A 19,701-nucleotide genomic window follows, 5' to 3' on the forward strand; every position below is an offset into this window, starting at 1 on the left:
GGGGTGGGGGCGGCGCGCACGCGCAACCGCAAAAAGCGCGCTTGAGGATCGATCATAATGACGCTTTAATTTTGTAGTAAGCGCTCTTTTCTAAGCTCCAAACTTTAATATTTTATTGTAAAATATTATATAACATTTAAATTTGAAAACTGGAATAACTATTTTAAATAAGGCTGGTTCAATATTCAAAATCTCGGACTAGATTGATTAGCGGTCGTGCGAACATGGCGCCGTACCTTGGAAATCCGATTCATTGATTGGAATAGATTTTTTTATTCACGAGGTTATATGGCGATCAATTAAACGCATATTTTCAAAACCAATAATTATGATGTTTAATTATTATTAATTAATATTTAATTAAGTATAGATAAAATTCAATTATATAAAATCAATAGAAGTGAATACTAATTTTATAAAATAAAATCAAAACAAATCTATATCACTCTATTATATTAAAACGTTATTAGTGAATACGTAACGTGTAATATATTTTATTACATATAAGGTAGAATTTGATTTCAACGTGACGGCCCCTCGAAATGAAAAAGTTCACCTCCCCAGGCTGGATTCGAACCGGCGCCGCATGTAGTTCTCATATTGCTAAAACCTGCGTCTCAACCACCTGAGCCACAGATGGCCGAAAATTGAATTGAAACGAGCAGCACAATTAAATGAACAATTGTGTAATTTGTAAAATGGGGGTTGGTCCGCCATCAAGCATGCAGAGGGTACTTCCCCCCCCCCTAGTTAATATAAATTTTATTATGATAACTAAAATTTATATTATTCGATTCATTTCTTATGTCATAATAATTTTCTGCTCATGATAAATGATATACTACTTAACTATAAAATGCAAATAAATACTTATGATCCAAATTCAGGAAATTATCTTATCTTATAAAGTAAAAATCATAAATAGCATATCTTTTGTTCCTAAAAAAATATATATGGCCCAATACAAACAACAATTGCATTATCTCTTTCTTAGAAATTTACACATTTAATTTGATCATACTATCCAATTTAATATAACAAGATCTTATATTCTCAATATCATATATTTACCAATTTCTATACTCTGTAAATGACAACTGCAAATAATACAGAAATTAATATTTTCTAAATATCTAGATGTAAATTATCTTGAGAATATACACCCTTTGTTTGTAAATAGGTCATAAAAAAAAATTAAGCTGAAGGATAATGGTTCTGTTTTCATTGGAACATCAGAAAATTCAACAATCAATATTAAATTGTCATAATTCTTCACTAATTGAATAGATACTAGTAAAAAATATATTCTTTTGGAGAACATAAAATGATCTACAGCTCAAATCACATAAATCTCACAATATTTTTTGATAAGAAAGTGATAATAGTGTTGAGTTAATCTGTAATTAAAAATTTTAAAAACTAATGAAATAGTGACAAAATAGAGTGATTAGAGTGAAATCAATGACATGGGCAGAATAGCCTGGAAATTTTTTTTAATAATTGGATATAAGGTATAAATTTATATTTAAGATTGCCCTTGAGGATAGCCGAGTTGGCCGAAACGTTGGGCTTTTAAAAACATAATGAAGAGTGTTTGCAGGCTTAAATTGGATACTAATTAATTTATTTTAAAAATAAAAACCAGTCTCAAGAAAGTGAAAAGATTATATTTAAGATTGTTGGTAATTTCATGTATGGATCTAGATAATGATTTGAAAATGGACAGGAGACCGAAACATCATCATACTGATTAATTGATGGTTGAAGTTTTAAGGGTGATTTATTTTCCAAGAAATTGTTATACATAGAAATATAACAACCTAAGCAAAGATACGTATTTTATTTTCATTGGAAACTTTTCACATCAGATTAAAATGACCATCGAGATCAAACTAATATAAATTACTTAAAACTTCACTTCTGGAAACAAGTTTGTACATACATATTTTAAAACTATGGTTTGTTAATGAGGAGTGGAAATTACTGATGGGGAATAAAATTGTTGTCCCCGCTCAGAGTGCAAGGGTTCTGTAATAGAGGCGTTTAAATATATTAAATTTGTACCTCGTTGGTAGATCTTAATAAAAATTACCGTTAATAAGAGTTTCCGCTTGAAGGGGTGTTAATTATTAATTAATTAATTAATATACCTATACTATACTATATATAATATACTTAATTATCAATTAAGGGGAACTTCTGGGTATACTATTTTTAAGCTTTTTTCATTAGTATGAAGGTGGGAAAAAAATAAGAACAACATATTTCTACTCTTCTGTTGCTATAAAAATTCACTTTTTATTTTCTCAAGGTAGGAATAACAAATATAAATTTTGTTCCTAGTAAGATTAGAACAGTTTAACAAGAATAATGAAGCTGTGATGCAATTGGTAAAAATCGGGCGGCCTCGGCTTTTCCCCCTCCAATCGGATGTTTCTATTTTTCCTTTTTTCTCCTTTAGTTATTCATAAAATTCTTTAAGGTTTTTTACTTATTCACTGTTTATTATTACTAATAATGAGAACCATTTATTTTTTTCAAATAAACAAAATTAGAAGTACTTGGGAGGAAAATAATTCAAAAAAATTTGTCAGCTAAGCCCTCTCAGGAAATTTAGCATGATTATCAAGTTTAAGCAGTTTATATGGCACTCTCCAAATAAATTTAGAAATACTAAAAAAATTCTGCATCGGATATCCCATCAATTTTTAAGTACATTTTTTAGGAATAAAAATGCCATGGGGAAAAAGAGAATTAAATGACATAATTCAAACATTAAACATGGAATGGCCTGTGGGTCTATCTTTAATGAAATGAAAAAGATGATCTAATCCTCTCACATTATTAATGGACGCCACATCCAACATTATAATTATACAATGTGACACCCCCAAGGTAATCAATGCCTCAATACCCTACGATCCTGTCCTGTCACCATCATGTCTGAGAATACTACAGATTGACATTTTACAATAATAATTCCTTAGATAACACCAATATTAAATTAGAATGATTTATTTTTATCTGTCATATTTTCTTAAAAAATAATAGAATTGGCACTGTATCGAACGTCATGAGAGGATGATCTGATGATGGGGTTATGTTTTATGCCCACTCATAACGTTTTAATTATTTTTTTGAACAAATGGATACAACTACCGAGTGGTGCCATATGAATTTCATCAGGATCTGACAAAAGCTTTTGGAGATGAAAATAAAAATAACTTTACCACTCGTAATACACTACTCATCCAAGTTTTGGGGCAGGCTGAAAAATGTGGCCCTTCTTTTATTCTTAGAGCCTCCTCAACAAGAGGATAGCACCCAACCTATAGTTCACTTGCTCTTGTTTGCCCCATTTCTCTTAGCTTGTGGAGCTGATTATAGTTATTTAATTATTTACTTTAGTAAGATTTTTTTAATGGTTCATGTAATGCTAAGTCCTCCAATAATATCATTTAACACTTAGGAGTTATTAACAGAACACCAGCTGTTATCTGTTCACTAGGAAATTTTCCAATGCAATATAATTAAAATGTATTTGCTCCTATATAATGGATACACCAAAACCGGAAACGTACTAAATTTCAAACTTTATTCTTTTTAAGCTAATGGGATATTTGAGACAAAGTCGACATGACAGCAAATTTTAAAGAATGTATGCATAATTCCATACCTCATTACCAGATGAAAGTATGTCCAAATATTACAATTTTAACGTCGGCATAAAATAAATAAATATGGTTTTGTTTATTTATGTTGTTCTTTGCTGACCGCATCCCCCGACAAATTCTCCAATCAATTAATAATTCTTACAATTTTAACATTATTACATCATTCTCCTCCCAAATTCCTATGCCTTTTCTTTCCTCCCATGACCTCATCAAAATTTCCTACAATGTTCCTACTCCCTTGCTTATATCAAAGAAAATTAGTTGCGATTCTTTAACCATAAAAAACATTGGTCCCTACCTTAATGAACTTTCCCTCTCCTTAGAACCTATCTATTCAGGATATGATCGAATGCCTATCCTCGAATCTCCTTAAATACCTAAACCAACAAGCCCCTCTTAAAAACCCGTACCTTCAAATGTTCTCCAGCTCCCTGGATCAACTCAGAAATAAGAGATTTAATGAGAAGCGGCCAGAAGATGCTTCAGACGCAACAGAATTTCAGAGCACTATTCCAACTGTAAGTCCCTCTGAAACTTGACCCAAATATCCTTACACTGCGCCAAGGAGCAGTACTTTCACAACATCCTATCCCAAGCACCTTATCCTAAATCTAAATGGAAAATCCGTAAGAACCACTTCATTATAAATTCTAAATCCTGTCCATATTACCCAGTTGATCCCGACGAGGTTAATGCTTTCTTTGCTGCTCATCCTCCTTCAACAACCTTATGCGAATTTCCATCTTTTCACATCTCTGAAATCCATTTGATCCCAATAACTTTTATTTCTTAAATGTTTCCTCAGATGACTCAATTTCAGCAGCCCTCAAGTCTTGAACTAACGATTACAGCCCAAACAATATTCCTGTAAAGATCATCAAACTTTGTCTCCCCACCATTCTACCTGCCTTTCTGCATATTTAAAATTTCTCCCTTCAAAATTCCATTTTTCCCAAAGCCCGGAAGAAAGTCCTGGTCCGACCATTGTACAAAGCACCTTCTCCTTCTTTAGTTTCCGACTTTCGGCCAAAATTCATTTTATCCAATTTGGCCAAGCCACTAGAAAGATTAGTTCACTCCCAACTTAATAATACTGTCAAGCAAAAAAAGCTCCCCTTAATCCTTTCCAATCCGATTTTCGCTCTCAACATTTCACAAATTCCACTTTAACGAAAATATCCAAAGACCTTCAATCCATCTATAGACAATCATCATATATCAATTTGAGTTCTTTTTTTGATTTTTCGAAAGCATTTGACACAGTTAAACCATAAGATCCTCTTCAATAAACTTCAAAACCTTTTCATGTCAAATAGTGTCCTAAAGTGGTTCCTCTCCTTCCTGTCCCATTGTTCCCAAATTGTCATCATTCCAAATAAACCTCTTTCCTCTCCCCTTCTTCTGGCACGAGGTGTTCCTTAGTGGTCCTCACTTTCACCAACCCTTTTTTCCATTTATATTACCGATCTTCGTGATTCCATTCACCACACACAATGCCACCTATATGCAGACAATCGCCAACTCTATCTAACCTTCTATCCCTCCGAGATCCTTGAGGCCATCCTAAAGATACAAGAAGATAATGATAGCATTGACGCATGGGCATTAACAATGATTTGAACCTGAATGCTGAAAAACCAAGGCCATTCTTATTGGTTCCAAGCACCTCCTTCATTCCTTCCCTTACTGTCCTCTACTCTTCCCTAACAACCAACCGATTTGCTTCTATCCTACATTAAAAAGCCTTGAAGTAACCTTCAAGTAACACCTCTCCTGGAATAATCACATTTCCCAACCAAATCACATGCAAAACCATAACTGTACTCAAACAATGTCTCCCCCCGCTGGTATACTTTGTTGAAGTGGCTCTATCCAACCTCCTTGGTGTATTTTCTATTCCAAGTTCTTAAAATAAAAAACCTACCTATATACTTGATCTCATTTTTCATTCATCCATTCACTCATTAAACACCAGATCCCAACCAATTAATATATCCCCTCCTATAGAATCGCCTTCTTTAACAAATCCTTCATCATACATGCAACCTCCTTCTGGAATTCTCTTCCCATCTCTATTCGACAGTCCTCATCCATTCTTTCCTTTAAACAACACCTATTCCTTCACTATTCTGCATCATTGCAATCAAATAAATATGCATACATTGATTAACAGTATAAACAATAGTTAAGCCCCCATAATATCCCAATATGATTTCATTTAACTTACTGGGAACTTGTTAATCCTTGCAAGACAAAAATCTTAATGAATGAACCATGTATTTATTTATTCATAGGGGACATATGTCCCAGAATAAAATTATTTTTTCATTTCATTCTATATAGAATTCAATTCTGCATTAAGCCTATCAACTTAAGACTGTTGAAAATGTTTTCAATGTATGTGTGATTGTAAGTTATTATATTATTTATTGTATATAGCCCTAAATATATAAGTAGAGCTATAAACATTATTTATTTTCTAAAAAGAAAAACAAATGACACCTATATTCATTTTAGTATATAATGCGATATGTTACGAGGTTTGGAATTTAAAAATTTAACTGATCAATACTTCAACACCATACATAATTTGATTTATGTAAGACTTGAGAATTTTCATGAGCCTATTTTTAATTTTCTCCACAACTAAAGAGCTTCCTAGAAAAATCTTTAAGATTTCTTCAAGCTTTCCGGAAATAAGAAAAAAAAGTCATAACTTTGCCCAAATTAATATATTTTTACTAGTGGAACATAAGAGCATTCATTAAGGATTAAGCACCAATATCATTGTTTTGTTTTTTATGTTGAAACTGAATTTTTGTAGTCATAACTTTTCATAAGCGAACCCTCCAATTAAATATCCTTAAAAAAAAAACTAAAACCTATACTATAAAATCACAAATTAATATTTATACTAAAACTCAAAACTCATTACATTACTCTGATAACAAATAATTAATAAATTAAATTAAGAGTAGTAAATGAATACAATCTATCAGTGAATCTTTATTTAACTGATCAAATATTTTCTCAATTTAAAATTTTCTGAAGAATGTCTGAAATTACTATTTTGAATTCAGATGAGTATAAATACTAACCCATCCGCAGGAATACTACTTTACTACATCTTTTATAGCATGATAATTTCATCTGATAGCCGGATAATGAGTTTCCTATTACTTTAAAGCCTCTACAATTGCCATAATTAATGTTCTTGTATTTTTTATAATGCAATGAGGGGAGGAAGAGAGAAAAAATTGTCTTATTCTGACATCACATCTCACCTCTTTCCCTCCTTCCCCCTATCAATAGAGACATATAAAACACAAGTAAAAAGGGGGTAATTCATTTCATCCCCCCAAACATATACCTTGTTTGCTTTAATAGTGGATCATCAGACGTATTCCAAAGATAGTATCGCTGGCAGGGGTTACTTTCTAAACTACAATCGTCCTACTGACCTACAAGCTAGCAGTGTTAACCCAAAGTGAATACATCAAATATAAAACCAAATTTTACAACACAACCATCAGAAATCAATTGATGCAAAAGCAGCTGAATAACCTCATTCAAAGTGTGCAATACAAAAATATTATATTCATATTCATCTCAGCAGTATTCCCAGCATTGGGTAATTAGTTTTTATCAGTTATATACCACTTCATCATTTTTACCTCTAACCTTACGATATAATACTAATACCTTCACTAGCGACTACGAGATAACTTATAGTTAGCCTTCTTCCCTAAGGGTTACCTTAAAGTTAGCTGATAAATTTAACAATATATATGATTTCCATTATACCTGTACTAATATGGCCATTAAAGACCTACAAGATAACTTGTATTTGGTTTCCTAGGTAAAAATGCAAACAAGTTATCTCAACATGAATAAAGGAATGTTAAATGTTACTAAATAAATATAACACATAGATATAACGAAATGAAAAATTTATTTCGCATTTTTTATATTTTTTATAAAATCTAAAAGAAAAACCCTAATATTTTGCCTCCCAGATGTTTCCGCCTAGCCTCTTCGTGGTCCATAATACCACCACTTGTTGTTAATACAACATACCTAGAAAAAAGAAAAAAAAAATCAAATTAGCATAATACCTGACTGACAAGTTCATGAGAGAGATTTTCAGATCTTATTTTTAAGGCAGGTGGCCTAAAACTCAAACATCTATCTATATGAACATTCTAAAATATAATAATTTAAAATAAGGATCATTTTATATCAAAACCAACCAACAAGAAACATTCTATCTCAGATTTTCTTTAAACGTAGTATATACTCCTATTTAATGTTCTGAACTCAGTATTTTTTTTTTTTTTTTTAATGCGTGCTCAGATGGGGATATATTAAAGCACCTTTTCCTCTTTAAAATTTGCAATTCTTCAGCTCTATAGAACTTATAGAACAGGGATAACGACGTTTTTAGTATTGAGCAGGAATGAAGAAGTACAAATCTTAATAATTTTCAAAAATTTATAAGGTCTGATAGAACTTTAACAAAATTATACTTGAATTTCCTGAATTCCTGAATCCACATGATCAATAGACCAGTTTCAAAAAAAAAAAATCTAAAATTTTTATATAATATTTAATGTATTTAAAATTCCAGAATACTATAGGTAAGCATGTTAGAATTTTGGTGTTAGACAAACAAATACAATAAATAGCTTAATAGAAAAACAAAATGAGCATTTTGAACATTTTGGCTTGTCACACTCTGGCTCCAGGCCATTTAACTCTTATTATAATCGTTTGCTTAAAAACTCACATAGTAAACAAAACCTTATTAGATGTTAAAACAGTTAAAACATAAATATGAAAATTTTGTTAAAAATAAAAGTTATATGTAGTAAGCTATATACACCACATGGCAACTGTAAAACAGTAAGTTATATACACCACATGGCAACTGTAAAACAGTAAGTTATATACACCACATGGAAAACTAATGCTACACTAAAAATTGAGTACCTCTTCTAGATGATAAATAAAAAAAATTACAAAAAGGTCAAAGTGATTTTTCTTTATATAAAATTAGCAGCACAACTATATTCTAAGATCAACATGAAATAAGCAGATATGTTAAAGGTCTGCATTATTTGTCTCCAGAATATACTGTAAACAACCTTAAGTTATAATATTGAACAAAATGTAAAATGAAGCTTTAATTAGACTGTTTCCAATTTTATTTCTTTATTTAGATCACTCCTATTGACTTTGTCACCTACTAAAAACAAAACCTATCAACAGGACCAGGATTTAAGGCTAAAACAATCTTTGACTAAAGAGATTGTCAATAAATTTAACAAAATTAACATAAACCTCAAGACATAGGCTTTGAATTACAACGATAATGTATTAAATTGGAAAAAATTTGTTGCTTATACATACAATATACACCACCTATATTTACTAGAGTTTAATTAAGTTAACATAAAACTCGTACAATAACAACTCCGGAAATATTAACAGATTGGTTTAAGAGGCAAGGTTGAAATTACTGACAAATCATTCTAATAATTATCGAATAATTTCAAAAAGGATCGTAAAAACCTGCCTCATGTAATTCTGAACATTGAAATTTTGCAGTTGTGTAACAAAATATGACACATTTATACAAAAGTCTCTTAAACTTGAGAATCATATGATTTATAAGATTACAAATAATAACTAACTTAATAGGCAAACTAAACCTAACACCCCAAGACAACGATCCTAAAATTCCAACACAATCATTATAGAAAAACTAGCAAAGCATGTGGAATGATAGAATTAGTGACCTATACATTTATGTAAAGTAAAAGGGAATAAAATTTGTAACAATGTTTACAAAACACAGAATAAATAACAACACAACCATACACCATAAATCACACTACATGGCACTTAACAAGTAATATTATAATATAAATCCTGACAAGGAAGAAAAAATCATTTATAGCACTAACACCACTAAACAATGGCAAAGAAGAAAGCAGTTGGTTAAAGAGTTGAGAATGAATTTATCTATTAAGAGAAAAGAACACCATAATAAAAGGGAAAACAGCATAATACAAATTAATATATTAATAAATAATACAATCTTACAGATCTAACCAAAAGAGTAAAACCAGTTTTCCTGAAAATGGAAGATGGCCAAGAAACCAAGTCAGTGTCAAAAACCACCCACATAATTCCCTCCAAGATTAAACATGGATCCAACAAGGTATATAAGACACCATAAAGAAAAGTTTACTGTTTTCCAAAAATTAAAGATAACTTACCCAAACTGTCTTGAAGGCAGAAGGTTGTTCGTCCATTTTTCAATCTGTCCAATGGGAACATCAAACCTAGGGGATATTACTCCACATTTGTTTAATCTTCCATTGAGATTTACAACTACTTTTCCTGCTCTATGGTCATCGACGATTTCAAATTCGCCAATATAACCTGAAAGTAAATAAAGCCATGTAAACAATGTTATAAGACAATTTTCAATGAACTTGTAACACATGGGAAATTAAATTAATTAAAAATATGAATCTGTATGTACCTTTCTTCATCATTACAGTAAGAAACTTGATTATAACTTTGGAACAAGGCCTGATGAGGACTTGCCTTTTGCCTCGTTTCTCAGCATTATTAATAGATTTCAAAGCATCACTCAAAACGTTCATACGCACCATCCTAAAAAAACAATACAATAAGCTAAATTAATAAAGGTATTAAAAGTATGTAACCCCCTTAATGAGAAAAATTAATAACAGAAAATTAGACCAGTAACATAAAATGTTGATAAAATCACAAATATAAGAAAATGAAAAAAAGGCCTCCCATGAATGTAAAAACATTAAAGAAAGCAAGGGATATGTGTAAATAAATAGTCAAGAGTACAGACAGGTTAGGTTCACCTCTATCCACATGTTACTGGTTACCAAAATTAACAAAACTCTTTAAGTCGACATGAACTGTACTTAATTATTCACCACACTTATTCACTACAAGATATAAACAATTTATAAAATAGTAATACTAAATAGATTACCTTGGATATTAGTTTCAGCAAGCGCGGTGGTTAAACACGGCTGTAGAAGGGTCAAAGAAAGGAAATCTCACTAACTGCTCCTACCACGGCCTATACAATACTGATGGGGTGACGTGAGCCTTTGTATACTTCTTAATAGAACAAAAACAAATAAAATCCAAGACTTTTTTTGATAGAAAAACCTTCTGTTAATGCAACTCTTCTGTTGATAAAGAACCGATATATCAAACTTGAATCGTTTTTTCTTAAAAAAAAAAAAATATATATATATTTTCGAAACTGTCACAAGTTGGAGGTTCCGATTACTGTTACAACCTATCACCCTCTGTTTGCTGATATTCATTTACAAATGTGTGTTGGATTAATTTTTAAATGGTTTGACCTCAGCAAACAATGATCTCATTAGATAAAATACCTGATGCTTTGGGTCATCTGATACTGGCCGAAGACGGTGTGATATTGTCAGTAAGTGTTAACATAAATATGAAAAATTAGTTTTATATTAATAACAGACATTTCTATCTATCATTATTTAAAATTAATAACATTCTTGATTCATCAATTGTGGCTATTAATAATGTTTCTATGATGGTCATAACTTAGTGCAATGTCTTTACAGTCTGGAGGAGAACTTGAAAACAGTGAAGATGTAGCAAATGTAGTGTACAATCTGCTTTCTATAACAGATAAATTGGGATCAGATGATGGAGTTTTTAAAAAGATATCAGGTAATTCAAAATCTATTGATATAGATACTATTAATAGACCCTTGTAATGTATGCTACCTTCAAACTCTGTTTTCCTTTGTTCTAGTTGTCTTTAAGGAGTCGAGCTATGTAATATGTTTGTCTAATAAGAAAATATATATTTTAAAGAAAAAGTTCTTGTGTCCTGCTCTCGAAAATGAAGAAGAAAATTCTGTATCTATTAAAAATTCAGTTAATACTTGAATAACGACTGAATAACTATATTTATGTAATTACTATTATGTATATAAGCAATATTAATTTTTTTATGTATACAGTTTAAATTTTCTCATTTATTTATTCCTTGAAAAGTATGTTATCTTAGTTTTATATTTTATTACAAGATTGCTCTTTATAAAAATATCAATAGTTTACTGTCTGTATGAAACAAACATTGACAAAGTAAATACAGTACCCATCGTCTGTCCGTAAAAATTAACTGAAATAATATTTGGCCTGTAATAATTTTTTTTTTCCACAGTAATAACTGCTGGATCTAACAGCAAAACTCAGTTTCCACACATCAGCAAATTTTATAATTTATGTGAATAACACATAATTTCTGTAAAACAAAATTTTTGAACATGCATTTGTTTTTAATGTGATGTTTTGTGAATACATTACATTTTTAGGAGGGGGGGGGGGAGAAATATGCTTTTAAAACCTAATTTTATTGAAATTAGGGTTTTTCATGTATACTTTGAATTCTTTTGAAGTGGAGGATGTGAGTTTTGCAATACTCTTAAATTAAATTTCTTCTGTTCCATAATTAAAAAAATAATTTAGACGTTAGCAAGTATTATTTTTGCTAGATGTTATACAGTAATAAACAATATACTCGCAAAATAGTATCTTTTCAAAGAAGATTCAGGTTGCATAGAGGTCTGAGACATACATGTAATCAGTGTTTTTTAAAATGAGCAATACAATAACTAGGGTATTTTTTTATAGGAATAATCATTGATACTATTATTCTGATAAAACATTCTGTGGAGCACAATCAGGAATGTATCAGATTCTCCAGGCTATAAGCAAATTTGTTGGTTTTTCATCCAAAAACAATTTTCCAGATTGTGCAAAGTGCAAAATATGCTCTTATGAAAATTTTAGAATTCTCTGTGCCTAATATTGATGATTATCTAACTAGTATATTTTTGGTAGCATTAATTGTTTTTAATTAATTTAATTCATAATGTTGGCCTGTTACTGTTACGTAATACTGTACGTAAATTAGCACAGCTCAATTCCCTCATCTTAAACTTAAATTTAAAACAGCAGCCAAATTTGGTACTGTAATGAATTTTTATCCCAGTGAGTACTATAGTGTAGTGACATGGCAAATCATATTTCCTTTTACAAAGCTAAAAATAAAATCTTTGACATTGTTATTTTTTAATGTTTCCAATTTGATAAAATTGATTATAATCAGTTAATGGAATAATTTGAATTCATTTTTTAAAGATTAGAAAATATGTAGTACATATAAATACAGATTTAAATTAGTTGATTTTTCTTTATTTGCGGTGTTAGTTCTGTAAGGACAAATTCATTGGCTCCATTATCCAATTTATATTTATCAAAATAAATTATTTTTAATGTGAGAGATTAAAAATACTAAGCATTGACTTTTAAGAATATCTAATATTAAATTATAATTTGAATAATTAGTAAAGGTAAACATTTAGATAAAGATTATTTAACCAAATGTTTTCAAAAATAGAAATATTTTATCAAGTTCTTTAACTACAGATTTTGAAAGAAAACAGTTAAAGATTAAAGTTTCAGAGGGCTAATATTTACTAGTTTATCATAAGGTTTCTTCTCATACTAAATTTGGTACTTTTATCTGTCATGATAGTTGTTTCATTAGGCCACTAAACTACAGGCCTTTCAGGATTTGGTCTCCCTACAACTAATCAAAATCAGAGAACCATTTTCACGAATTGAATTTTGTACTCTTTATGGTAAGGAAAGTCGTATGAGTGGACACATGAGATATTTTAATTTTTTTAGAATAGAAATATTCATAAAAGCTTAAAAAGGTTGTTATGCATTTAGGAATAATAGACAAAAATAAAACCAAATGTTTTTTTTTCTATTAACCTGATCAAAGTTTTGAAAATAATTGGGAATATCATAGAGCAGCCTGATTTACAGGAAATGCTGTTTTCTTTCTTTTAAGAAACCTGTTGTGGGTGAGGAATTGTTCTTCTGGGAACCTTGTTCTGTGATTGATTCATCTTTTAATTATACCAACCTAAGAAATTAAAAAAGGTAGTATACTATTCCAATTATAAGTTATAATAAAAATATCAGACACCAGTATGATTGCATTTACAAAAAAAATCAAGATATTCTAGAAACATCTATTTAATTTTTTTTAATGATCTCGAGAATTCTTTCCAGATATCTTGAGAATGTTTTACTTTTTTTTTAATAGTAAGATTTTATTGGATAGATGGTTTTGAAAAAAAAAATGTCTATTACAGTAATACTGAAATATTCTTAGTCTCATCAACAATTTTTTATTTTTATCTCACCAGTTTATAATATTCATTAAAAAAATTTAATTTCCTTCAAATTTCTTATTTTTGATCTTAAAATCCTCAATTATCACCCTTCCTCTCCCTGTAACTAATCAGTAACAGGTCAAAACTTCTCCTCTGTTGATTTGGAATATGTTCTTTGTATGGGAAAACCATGTAAAAATAAAAGATCATAGTGTGCTGCTAATAGAAATCAATGAATCATTAAAAAGTTTGTTAATAGGAAATTTCCCATTAACAAACGTTTATTGAATCTTTTAATTTAAGAATCCCGAAAAGGGAATTTCATCTAAGTGATAACTGTTTAGGAGAAACATTGTCTAAGCTTAGCAAAACCATGTTTGGCAACCTACTTAGCTATCATTGTACAGGCAGAAATTATTCTCTGGAAATTTATTTTTGTAATCTCATGGTTTTTCTTCCTATGACTCCATTTGAAGCCTATTATTGTTTCGAAATATCCACTTGACCAACTAGGGTAAGCAAGCTCTTAAGCTGATATGTATAATAGCCAACCAATAATCTATAATCCAATATTTATTTTATTTTGAGCTGACAAGAATAAGTCTTGAACAGCTAAGAGTAACCTATCTTTCATGGATGAAAATAATGAGATAAAAAAATTAAGCAGACCATCTTGAGCCAGCTTATCTCGCCTAGGCTACCACTATTTTTTTTTACATCTCCAAGCTTTCATGAGGAATTTCTGTTTGTTTCTTATCAAAGTTTTATACCAAAACTAACATTACTTGCAACAAAAAAAATACAACACATACATACTGAAAACAGGAAAATAATGCAAAATCTTGTCACTTCTGATCGGAAAATATTTATTTGCCACTAGACAGGAAAAGTAAGGAAAACATTTAAATAACAGACTAATGTATATAAAAATGTCTCCACGGACCTTTAATATCTGATTTGTATTTACATGGAGGAATATAATATAAATAAGCAAGGCAGTCCAGAAATAACTTCAGTTCTTAGACATTACAGTTAACCATGTACAGTTAAATAATTTAGTACATTTCTTTTTAATTATTTAGTTTTATGTAGTAACTAGAGCTTGATAAATATTACTAAGTTATAATCCAAGCATAACATTAATGAAAAAAGGCACTACATTGTATTCCATTAAACTATATTCGTGTAATTCCCCTAAATAAAAAAGTTACATAACATTTTACTAACAAGTAATATGCTTTCAAATATTATATAAATCATGATTTAAACAAACAAAAAACGAGATTGGGTTTGTAAACAATTACAAAATCTTAATAATTAAAATAACAAAACAATTATAACTTGTTTATTTACATGCAAATCAATAACTGTAATCACTGAATATACTTCTTACAGGAAAAGTATATTATAATTTAAAACATCCAATGTTTTGTGATTGATAAAATTTAAAAATTATTAGTTTTACTTCATGTACAAAAATATGTTATCTAAACTTCAGTATCTCTTAAAGTATACAATTTATATATACTCATATATTCTTCTAAAATACAAGTTATTCAACAGGAAACATAAATTACACGTAAAGCAAATGGTCATAAAATAATCTTAAAAATCACAGAAAGTAAACGATAATTTCCGGAACAGTACATTTGATGTTTTCATTTATTGCTACTAAGTAAGTCATGTAATGCAACTTGCTGTTCTGACGATAGTTGATTTACGCATAACTGAAACATCTCTCCACTTCCCTGTTAACAAAAAACAAAAAAGATTTACATACATATCTTCAATGATAATGGCTACAAAATATTAACACTTCATAAAGTTGGAAACTTTTTAATCACTTAAAAATGTATATTTATATAAAGTAGTGCACGCTTTAATAATAAAAATTATAAAATTAGTCCTGTAAGGACTCAAGTCAGGCTAAGGGTGTCTAAATAAAATTATTTTGTTCTGTGAAACGATTTTATACGTTGTTGTAAATTAAAACAGGTCCAAATGACATTAAAAGAACAATATAAATCTAAACATAAAAAAAATATTTGGATATAGATTTAGGAATTCCTGCAGAATTGAAATCTAGAATTCAAATTTAAATCTGTTACATTAGAATAGTGTTTAAGGAGTTATTTAAAAATATTATATTAATATCAAAATTAACATTTCTAGGCTTTCAATCAGAAAATGTTTACAGTTCTCGGCAACTTGACTCATGCAAGATAAGACTAAGTGGGAATCAAATAATTCTTATATAAAAATAAAAAAAAGCTAGCAATTTAGATTTTCCAAAACTATAAAAGATTGGCTTGTATTACACCTGTAAAAAAATTGACTGTACAAGCCAAACAGTATTTTTTTTTTTATATCAAAGAATTCTACTAAACAAGTTTAAATATTCAAAGTTTTTTTTTAATATATAAGATGGTCAGGGTTGCGGTCAAAAAAGAACCAATAGTTCTTAACATTTGATGCCCGATGTTTCACTTTGCAGGGCTTTATCAGGACTATTTTTTTTTTTAATTATTCAACATTCCTGTTGATTGCGCTTACTTAAAAAAATAACAAATTAACTTTATAAAATTCATAATAAAAATAATATCCCAATTAGATGGGCTGAAATTCTTCCAAAATATTTATTAAGTATAATAATCACTGACTTACCTGAATTTGTCTTACAATATTGGCCAACCTCTGGGAGACAGGATGTTCATAAGGTAAGGCATCCCTATTGAAAGCTTCCGCAATTATTGCTATTAGCCTGGGAATGTTGGAACTATTTGGACCTATAACTATTGAATTATTTGTTTCTATAAGTTGGCACAGGTAACCGTATATGTGCGGGGCTTCATCAGGATCCTCCCATACAGGAAGCCATGATAACCTACAATAATAACAGTTGTTAACATTCCTGGTTCATTCAATTTTATTAATAATAAAAACAAAAAAAGCAAACCAACCAATGGGGTAAGATTTCGTTAACATTCACATTACTATTGTTGTGCTGAAGTATTTTTGTCACAGCTGAGATCGCGTTTTCTGTTGAACCTATGTTTTCTTCTGCTCTTGATTGTGGATCATTTATCATATCAGCCAAACGAGGGAGTGCCTCTGCACAAGTAGCTAAAAAAATTGACATTGACAAATTAAAATACTTAAACCAACATATATTAAACGTTACAGCAATGAAACTATTTTTAGATTAAAAATCATAACAGTAAACCATGTGAAAAAATTAGGTTAACAGCTAAATATAAAAGTTAAAAACTAAATTCTTATTTTCACAGTAACTAAAATTAAATTTTCAAAACATAAATAAGAATATTTGCAAACTAATATTTATCTTGCAGGCTGTGGGGACACTAACTCAGCATTCGCCAGATTCCTTGTTCGGAATGCTATGAGTTTGGTTTCGACTTGATACAGTTAAAGAATTTTCTTTTTAATTCTCTTAAATAAGCCATTGCATTCAATCGAAAATACACCTCCCTCTAAGTAACGAATATAACATATAAACAAAATTAAAATTTTCCTAGAAAATAATAATTTACCTTGGTGCCACAAATGTTTAAGATTTCCACATCTACATAAAGAAAAGGACTTCTATAATGCCTTGCATATTTATCCACTTAGTATAATGGTTGAACATGTCGCAACTCAAATTTTTGCGAACCTTTCAGAAATCCTTATCTTCCTTCTCCATGTTAGGTAAAATTTGTTTATTTTGTAATTTAATGTAAAAAGTTTGGTTTATAATTGAAGAACATGTTTTATCTAGCAGGGATGGACAAGCAAACAGAAATGGAGCACTTATAACATTGCAATGTCGAAAAATATTACTGAAATTTATATAAATATTTAAATAGGTACAGTATAAAATAATCATCACTAATTTTCTATTTTTGGTTAGTTAAATTATGTTTTAATTTTCTAATTATGATGAGTAAATTTTTCATACAACACTTATTAATCGTTTTAGAGAGGTTAAATTCTTTAATTTATCATATAGACGTCGATAAAAAGTGTGTGAGCCATAATATAATATTTGAAAATACTTAGGATTTCTTTGTTCTGTGATTCCACTTTATAAATTTCTTGGTAGTCCCGAGAAATCTTGAAGGGAATGTGAGAGTGAGAGTACTTTGATTAATACAATATGGGACCCAAGTAGCCATAGTAGGTTGATGAAAAGGACTACTAGTACCAGTAACACTTATCTTCCTAATTCTATAAATAAAATATTTAATGGTCTCATAAAAAAATACCGTAAGACCAAAAAATGCACAATAATTATCTTTACAGGAGGTTCAAATGAAGTTAAGTCAGAAGCTAAGAGATACCTCATGGAAAGCAACATTGAACTTAATTAAGCTAAAAACTTTGACTTTACCTGCAAAAGCGGGGCCACCATTCATAGCCAACGTTCCACAACCATATGCTGCTGCTTGCCTTACAGCTGGATTTTTATCCCTAACCCCTTCAAGAATTGGGGAAAGGAAGTACTGTTGATATTTAATACATGCTGGTCCTCCGAATTCTATTACATCATCAAACACACATAGGCTCCATTGTCTATCTGACCAGGGTTGATCGGCTCCCTGAAAAATTATTTTAAGTTAAATCTATGACACGAAGTATTATGTTTCAATATTCATTCTTAACAAATATTAAATATAGATAAGCAGAATTAATAACAATTAAAGTAATATGTTTACAATGATTCAATTAAAAACCTGTAACAGAAATAATCTAAAGATAATATATATCCTAAATTATGATCTCTATAAATAAATAAGAAGTTTAAATTATTCAACAGAGGTTATTTATACACAGGGAAAAATAGGTTAGCTTTGTTATTTAGCATAGGTAGTACCTGTGTAAATATGTCATTCAAACATCGAATGATTTACAATTTTAGAAAATAAAGGTCTAAAAGGGTGTGGATATAAGTTGAATGAATGAACTAACTGGTTAGGATATTTCTGTAAGTAGTAATTATTTTAAATGGAGAGGATGGTCAGGGGGAGGGGTGCAGTCTGCTAATAAACAAAAAATTATATTTATTTTGACCTAGTTTAGTCAGTATTATAGTAATATCAGTAGAGACTACAGTTTAGCCAGAATCTCTGTAATAATTTTAGTTCAATACACCAAATCAAAGTGATATATTTGCTTGAATAAGATGATGCCATCAATAGAGAAGATCCATAAAGATATTGAGGTTGTATAACAGGATCGACCGTATACCTAAGATTGAAGATATTTCTAAATAAGATATTTTTAAAATTTGTAGATATTTTAGTTCAATACGCCGTATTTGCTCAAATAAGATGATGCTAACAACAGAGATGATAGTCAAAGAGGTTGCAATAAATAATAGGATCAACCGCATTCTTGAGATTGAAGACACTGCGATATGTCAAATGGAAGGTATACAACCCTGGGTAGACAGGGAACACGGGGAGTTTACCATCTCACAGAGTTGCTTATATTATTCTCTATTCCATAAGAAGGAAGTATGGAACATGTAATTTTTCCATTCTTCACTTTCAAAAAGATAGGGAAAAGTTCTATCAGGACTGCGGATCAACATCTTCAATCTGTTGTTACCTTACCAGGAGTGTTATTGGCAGTCGAATACCTGGCAACACAGGGTATCAAGCAACTGAGGAAGGTGGAGAAGGAAAGGTTGCCTAGCATAATGAGAGAGCACAGGGTATCAAGCAACT

The 19,701-nt window shown here is 30.0% G+C and overlaps 3 protein-coding genes across 3 annotated transcripts in view; 1 reads left to right on the plus strand and 2 right to left on the minus strand.

Annotated features, from left to right (window-relative positions):
• Window positions 1-7,607: 7,607 nt before the first annotated feature.
• Window positions 7,608-10,845, minus strand: LOC106688265 (small ribosomal subunit protein uS8A). The gene is made up of 4 exons (XM_014432652.3): window positions 10,717-10,845; window positions 10,225-10,358; window positions 9,956-10,121; window positions 7,608-7,751 (listed from the first exon to the last, which is right to left on the minus strand). Exons 2-4 carry the CDS (start codon window positions 10,355-10,357, stop codon window positions 7,658-7,660), a joined length of 393 nt encoding a protein of 130 aa, XP_014288138.1. The 5' UTR covers window position 10,358; window positions 10,717-10,845; the 3' UTR covers window positions 7,608-7,657.
• A 152-nt stretch (window positions 10,846-10,997) lies between these two features.
• On the plus strand, window positions 10,998-11,746 carry Lamtor4 (Late endosomal/lysosomal adaptor, MAPK and MTOR activator 4). Its single transcript, XM_014432653.3, has 3 exons — window positions 10,998-11,181; window positions 11,336-11,444; window positions 11,530-11,746. The coding sequence occupies exons 1-3, from the start codon at window positions 11,110-11,112 to the stop codon at window positions 11,664-11,666; spliced, it is 318 nt and encodes a 105-aa protein (XP_014288139.1). The 5' UTR covers window positions 10,998-11,109; the 3' UTR covers window positions 11,667-11,746.
• A 3,543-nt stretch (window positions 11,747-15,289) lies between these two features.
• Window positions 15,290-19,701, minus strand: part of Karybeta3 (karyopherin beta 3) — a 15,619-nt gene continuing 11,207 nt past the window's right edge. The window contains exons 20-23 of the mRNA XM_014432648.3: window positions 18,363-18,570; window positions 16,933-17,095; window positions 16,637-16,856; window positions 15,290-15,720 (exon numbers count right to left, since the gene is read on the minus strand). Coding sequence (XP_014288134.1) covers window positions 15,631-15,720; window positions 16,637-16,856; window positions 16,933-17,095; window positions 18,363-18,570 — 681 coding nt within the window. The 3' untranslated portion in view covers window positions 15,290-15,630. The remainder of the gene's footprint in view (window positions 15,721-16,636; window positions 16,857-16,932; window positions 17,096-18,362; window positions 18,571-19,701) is intronic.

Source organism: Halyomorpha halys, unplaced genomic scaffold (assembly GCF_000696795.3).
Source record: "Halyomorpha halys isolate HHAL.00 unplaced genomic scaffold, Hhal_1.1 Scaffold1092.1, whole genome shotgun sequence".
NCBI classification, from domain to species: Eukaryota; Metazoa; Arthropoda; class Insecta; order Hemiptera; family Pentatomidae; genus Halyomorpha; species Halyomorpha halys.